At 35.7% G+C, this 7,279-nt stretch overlaps 1 protein-coding gene across 1 annotated transcript; it reads left to right on the forward strand.

The window, feature by feature from the left end:
* Nucleotides 1-5,052: 5,052 nt before the first annotated feature.
* On the forward strand, nucleotides 5,053-7,004 carry LOC147505434 (G-type lectin S-receptor-like serine/threonine-protein kinase At5g35370). The gene is given in 2 exon segments (XM_086557968.1): nucleotides 5,053-6,250; nucleotides 6,253-7,004. Coding segments are annotated over 2 exon segments (1,422 nt in total). The 5' UTR covers nucleotides 5,053-5,448; the 3' UTR covers nucleotides 6,873-7,004.
* The last annotated feature ends 275 nt before the right edge of the window (nucleotides 7,005-7,279 follow it).

A 7,279-nucleotide genomic window follows, 5' to 3' on the forward strand; every position in this document is an offset into this window, starting at 1 on the left:
CTTGATATAAGGAAAGCTTATGACACAGTGAGTTGGGAATTTATCTTAGCCATGATTAGAGTGTTTAAATTCCCTGAAGCTATGTATAAATGGATCGAGATGTGCATTTCTACTCCATCGTATTCCATTCTCATCAATGGCGCTCTTGAAGGTTTTATTGCAGGCAAAAAGGGCATTCGCCAAGGTGATCCTTTATCACCGTATCTGTTTGTGATGATAATGGAAATTCTCGACTGGCTTCTCATGCGAGCATCAATAACAAAAGCATTACGTTCCATTCCAAATGCAGCAAGGTGAGATTGACACACTTAGCATTTGCTGATGATGTGTTAATGTTTTGTAAAGGCGACACGGTTTCAGTTCAAGCTATTAAAGACTGTCTACAAGGATTTGGAGAGGCAAGCTGGGATAAGGATTAATAATCATAAGACTTCCTTGTTAGCGGGGAGGTCTTAATCGCCAGGATGCTAAAGCTTTATTTGAGATTATGGGGATTGAATTGATTAGACCTCCATTGAGATATCTTGGGCTACCTCTCATTTTGGCAAAGATCGGGAATAAGGGAATGTCAACCATTAATAGAGAAGGTTACTAGCAAGATTTCGAATTGGAAATCAAAGTTGCTGTCTCATGCAGGAAGACTACAAGTCATAAACTCTGTCCTTAATGCTTTTCATACTTATTGGTCTAGAACCTTCATTTTACCTTCCACAGTTCTTGAACATGTGCAACAGATTTGTGCACAATTCTTGTGGACTGGATCTACAGTAAAGAAAGGGCATCATCAAGCGAGTTGGAGTACTGTTTGTCTTTCGAAAGAGGAGGGAGGATTGGGAGTAATGAATTTACAACGGTGGAATATTGGTGCCTTCTGTGGACTGATTTTTAAATTGGTTACAAGAGAAGATACGATATGGGTTGACTGGACATGGAAGCAGCATATCAAAGACAAATTCTTCTGGACCATGAGTATACCAAAAGACTGCTCATGGAATTGGAGAAATATTTTGGCGTCTCGAAAGGAGGCTAAAAGATTTATCAGATATGAAATAGCAAATGGGGCAGACACTCTATTATGGCACGACATATGGTGTGCTCGTTCTCCTTTGATTGAGGACGCAGAGGCGAGAGCAACTTGGGATTTTCATTCTGAATGCTACTTCTGAGAGGTGCTTATTTCGAATGGCAGATGGAATGAAGAAGTACACGGTATGCAAGATGCAGTTTTGAAGCAGGACATTTTGGAGGTGCAAATTAACTCTCATCTAGACAGTGATTTCATTGTATGGACTCCTCATCAGAGTGGTAGGTTCAATTCCAAGAGCGCATATGAAGCTTTGTCGAGGAAAAGGGAGAAGAAACCCTGGTACGGTTTGGTATGGGGAAGGTTGGTATTGCCGCGGCACTCATTTACAACATGGTAGCTATTCTCTAATAGTATGCCGACTCAAGACAGGTTAGTTAAAAAAAAAAATTTTGCACCAATCTTCATGTTGTCTATGCGAAAGCAGCAGAGAATATTCAGCTCATCTTTTCTTTGAATGTACCTATTCAAGGGAACTATTTGATAGAGTAAAACAACTCCTTGGTATCTTTACTGATGTGAGCAATGCGAACAAAGAATGGGTCTCGATTATCCGAAGATGTAAAAACTCAGATGTGGGAGAGATTCTGAAGGTATTCATTTGTGCTTCGGTGGATAGTATTTGGAAAGAACGCAATGCAAGAAGATTTCAGCACAATGCGAAACCAGTTGAGGTGGTATTTAATAAGCTGGTGCGTGATTTGAGAAACTATCTTCAAGTTACTAGACCGGAAATCAGTGACAGTGCATGTGGAAGACGTCTGTTTGTCAGACTAGGTATTACTACTCTTTTCAAACAGCAGAGACATACAAACTGTTCATGGATTCCCCCCGCGGGTAATAGGTTGAAAGCTAACACAGATGGTGCTTTAGATGACAATGGTCCAGGTCATGGAGGTGTCATTAGAAATAATGAAGGAAGGGTATTGGCTGCGTTCTGTGGAAGTGGAGGACTTGCGTCAGTTTTATTCCAAGAACTAAAAGCGATAGAGGTATGTATAGAGAGATGTTTGGCAGAAGGCTTTTTAGAAGTTGAAATTGAATCAGACTCCTTAAGAGCCATCAAAGCGATAAATAAAGAAGAGAAACCACCTTGGTACTGTCGAGATGTGATGGCAGCGATTGAAAGGAAGAAAGATGGATTCAGATTCATAACCTTTACTCATGTGTTTCGTGAAGTGAATAGGGTAGCGGATTATTTTGCTAGTTTGCATGGAAATGGTGAATTTTCTACGGTTCACTTTGCACATCCATTAGATTTTCCTGTGCAGGAAATTGTAAAAAGAGGATCGCAGTGGTAACATCTATGTAAGGAAAAGTTAATTTAATGCGGTGGGGGTGCGCCTAACCCTAGCTTAAAAAAAAAATATATATATATATATATATATATATATATATATATATATATATATATATTTTGATTATTTATGATTTTTGATTATTTTGCTTTGAGGTTAGTTCGATGCAATTTCATTCGGTTTCTGATTTCTCGTTAACTATTCTTTGAAGTTATTTCAATGCATTTGCATCTAGTTTCTTATTTTCCGCCAATTATTCTATGAGGTTAGTTCAATAAAATTGCATTCGGTTTTTGATTTCATGTTAATTATTTTTTTAGGTTAATTCAATGCATTTACATCCATTTTCCGATTCCCCATTAATTATTATGTGAGGTTTGTTTGATGCATTTTTACATACCGTTTCCGATTTCCCTTTAAATATTTTTCAAGGATTTATATCATATCCAATTTCTAATTTTCCGTTAGTTATTATATGATATTAGTTTAATGCAATTGCAGCAGTTTTCGATTTTTACTTAATTACTTTTTGAGTTTAGTTTATCGTATATGCATAAACTTTTCGATTTCCCATTAATTACTCTTTGAGCTCAGTTAAATGTATTTGAATCCAGTTTTCGATTTCTTTTTAATTATCCAATGTGGTGTATAATACCAACTTTCTACTGATCCATCTGTAGCGTCCTTAATTGCAAACATGACATAAAAATAAATTATGCTTGATTTACTATATGAGATCATCAAAGATTATTCAGTTCCTGATTTCCTGTTAATTATTATTTAAACTATACCCGACTCACTATGTGGGATCTTCGAAGATTATCTATGAACGGGTCCTGTCATATTAATTATTCTAAAAAATATATGCAACTATGTATGCAGAACTATTATATACAAATTGTTTCGACCCCCACCTACGTGGCAAACGTCCATTAGTAGGAGTCTCCACTTTATTCGTTTAATCGACAGGGCTAAAGCCCAATTTGCAATACTATGGATCAATGTACATGCCCATTAACTCATGTGTCTAAGGCTGAACATTAGCCACATGCCTTGCTACTTATATACATTAATTTATGTCTAGATTTGTTTCTTATCAAAGAGATAATTATCAGTTGAGAGTTATATTCAATTACAATTACTTGAGCTACAAGAAAATCTCTACTCTTATATAAATACCAAACTATTTCTCATAAAGAAATACGTTCTTGAAACTTGATCCCATTGATAATTTGAGTACGTAGGTAACTGCAAGGTACAGTCTCATCATTCTCACAATCACCATCATTCCGATTTCCGACAATTATTTTTTAGTGTTAGTTCGATGTATTTGCATCCAAGTTTTGATTTCCAGTTAATTATTCTTTGATGTTAGTTTAATGCAGTTGTATCCATATTCTGATTGTCCATTAATTACTTTTTAAGGTTAGTTTAATGCTTGCATGTGCATCCAATTTTCGATTTCCCATTAAATATTATTTGAGATTAGTTCAATAATGCATTTGAATCTAATTTTCTGTTTCTTGTTAATTATTTTTTGACGTTAGTTTCATTCAGTATTATATATTTTTTTAAAATATTTGTCATTGTGTGTGTGTGTGTGTGTGTGTGTGTTTTTTTTTTTTTTAATATCTTTTGTGATGTTGTTTTTTGTATAATTTAATTTTCCACTTGTAATTTGTTTTGGTTTGGTATATAATTTATTTAAGCCTAACGTCCACTTTAACTAAATAAATAGTTATCTAATTTATTTAAACCAACGTCCGCTTTAATTGGATCTCGTTATTCCGTTAAAATTGGAAATTATAAAATTCAGAATTATTGTGGCCGGAGTTGTAGTTTTTGAAATTCTTAACTATGACTAAATATCTAAATCCCATAGTGGATGACACATCAAATTGATCCAACTTTATTTGTTAAGCCCATATATATAGTGCATACAATACAATTTTATTTGTTTTGGGTGTACAACTGCATTATTATTTATTTTATGATTAGTTTTTTTTTTTTCTAGTCACATGTGTGGTTAACAAATGCATAAAGTAAATATTCAAGCAACTAAATTTATTTTTTCCTTTGTTCTTTCATAGTTTCATTGTCAATTTCTATAAAGAAACTTTGTTATGTTAAATTTCACATGAGATTAGTGTAGAAACTATTTTTTGTCGCATAAGGGTTTTAGGAAAATTGTTTTTGGTTGAAACTATTATTTTTAACAATTTAGTTGGTTGTATTTTTTTTTTCCCCATAATTAGCTATATTGTTTAGGAAAAATTGGAGACTTTGTGAAACTTTAAATGGGATTGGTTTTTTTATTTATATCTTATTTTTTTCGTAATTAGTAATAGAGTTTAGAAAAAACTGCAGTCTCGGTGAGTGTTAAAAAAAATAGATTGGTGGGGGGTATAGCTATAATATATATATCTAAAGATTTGGAATTTTTTTTTTTCCGTAATTATAGAGTTTATAATTATAGAGTTTATAAAAAATTGGAAAGTATGTAAAACCTTAAAAAATAGAGCCAAGAGGAGGGTATAGCTATAATATATATCTAAGGATTTTATAACATCTAACTGAAACTAAGGGGAATCCCAGGATTGCAATAGACCCCACGAAAAAAACATAAAAGAACACACATCAACGGGTAGATCTATTCAGTGAACACATTGCGTTTTGGGCTTCACATCCAATCACTATGGCTTATGTGAATCAAGATTCAAAACAATGTGAATCAAGATTCAAAACAATTCTAGAGGACAGGGTTTTTTGATAATCACTCTCAAAACCATTTATATTATAGAAACAATTTATGAACCCAATTTTTTTATTTTAATAACTCTCAATGACAAAATAACTTGCCCCTATTTTAAAAAAAAAAAAAAAAATACTACTTTCACCCTTCCATCTGTTTTACAAGAGAGGGAATCGGCAATGATCCCAAGGAACGAGTAGTGTTCGTGCTGATTGATGGATTGGGCGATGTGTCGTTGCCGAGATTTGGGTATCGTTCTCCTCTGCAAGTTGCCAAGACACCCAATTTGGATGTCATTGCTTCAGTCGGAATAAATGGACTTATGGATCCTGTTGAGGCAGGGTTGGCTTGTGGGAGTGACACGGTTCATTTCTCTTTATTGGGGTATGATCCAAGAGTCTATTAGTGTCGTCGGTGGACAAAAGAGAAGAAGTCTTCCACTAGTTGCATTGGTGCTTATTCCTTCGTCTGCAGTGTTTTTGTTGATATCACTTGTACTTATTGGGTTCATTAGATGGAGAAAAGCAGTGCATTCCAAAATGAAAAAGGTCAAGCTAGGCCGGATAAGCTCTCATTCTTCAACTGAAATTGATGATTTCTCCATTCCAGGCTTACCAGTGAGATTTGAGTACGAAGAGCTTGATGTGGCAACTAATAAGTTTCAGTCTAAGATTGGCTCTAGCGGGTTTGGTGATGTCTATAAGGGAACTCTTCCTGATAAGACTATTGTGGCAGTGAAGAAAATAAGCAATATGAGCAACCAAGGGAAGAAAGAATTTTGTATTGAGATTGCAATAATTGGCAACACTCATCATGTTAACTTGGTCAGATTTAGAGGATTTTGTGCTCAAGGACGACAACGTCCGCTTGTGTATGAGTACATGAATCGTGGATCCCTAGACAGAACACTCTTTGGCGCAGGACCAGTTTTAGAATGGAAAGAAAGGTTCGACAGAACAATGGGAACAGCTCGTGGACTTGCGTACTTGCACAGTGGATGTGAACAAAAGATCATTCATTGCGATGTAAAGCCTGAGAACATACTCTTGAATGATCATTTCCAAGTTAAGATCTCGGATTTTGGACTTTCGAAGCTTTTGAGCCTTGAGAAATCAGTCACTTTCCCACAATGAGAGGGACACGCGGATATCTTGCACCAGAGTGGTTAACTAGCTCTGCAATCTCAGACAAGACCGATGTTTATAGCTTTGGGATGGTGCTACTGGAAATTGTTAGTGGAAGAAAGAACTGCTCTACGAAAATCCAAAGCCTAATCAGTACTGGCATTGACAATGATGGTGGTGGTAATTCATCACCATCTACAGTTGCACTACCTGTTTACTTTCCTCTCTATGCATTGGAAATGCATGAACAAAGGAAGTATATGGAGCTCGCTGACCTAAAGCTCGAGAGGAGGGTGACGAGCGAGGAGATAGAGAAACTTTTGCAAGTGGCCTTGTGTTGTGTACATGAGGATCTAATGTTGAGACCAAGCATGGCAAATGTGGTGAGCATGTTGGAAGGGAAGATTCCTCTGGGTGTACCAAGAGTGGAAGGATTGAACTTCTTGTGGTTCTATGGGCGGAGATTCACTGAAGCTTCAACCATTGAAGGATCTAATATGGCGAATATGCTTATGTTGTTTCCAGATGCAAATGCATCTCAAAGCAGCAACACAACTGGCTCATACAGCTCCCTTTCCTACATATCTTCACAGCAGATCTCTGGTCCAAGATAGCGAAGGCAAATCAGTAGCGCGTAGCATCCGAGTGAAAACTATACCTTGAATTTTGTTTTTTAGGAGTTCCTTGAACCTTGTTGTAAATGCAATATTTATGTATGTACCATACTAAAGATTTGTGTTGTGAAATGAGTGACCCATGGTCTGACAAAAATTAACCATATCCAAGCAACACATAGAATAAATTTTTAGTAGCTACGATGATTTGTTCATAATCCAATATGGGTATGAACAATCATTGTTCATAGTCAAATAATGTTCTCACTGATCATTCTTCATGTTGTTGAGGTATGAACAATCATTGTTCATAGTCGAATATGGGTATGAACAATAAGTGTTCATAGTCGAATAGGGGTATGAACAATCATTGTTCAGTATAAACAATGTTTGTTTATAGTCAGGTG

Source organism: Coptis chinensis, chromosome 4 (genome assembly GCF_015680905.1).
Source record: "Coptis chinensis isolate HL-2020 chromosome 4, ASM1568090v1, whole genome shotgun sequence".
Taxonomy (NCBI): Eukaryota; Viridiplantae; Streptophyta; class Magnoliopsida; order Ranunculales; family Ranunculaceae; genus Coptis; species Coptis chinensis.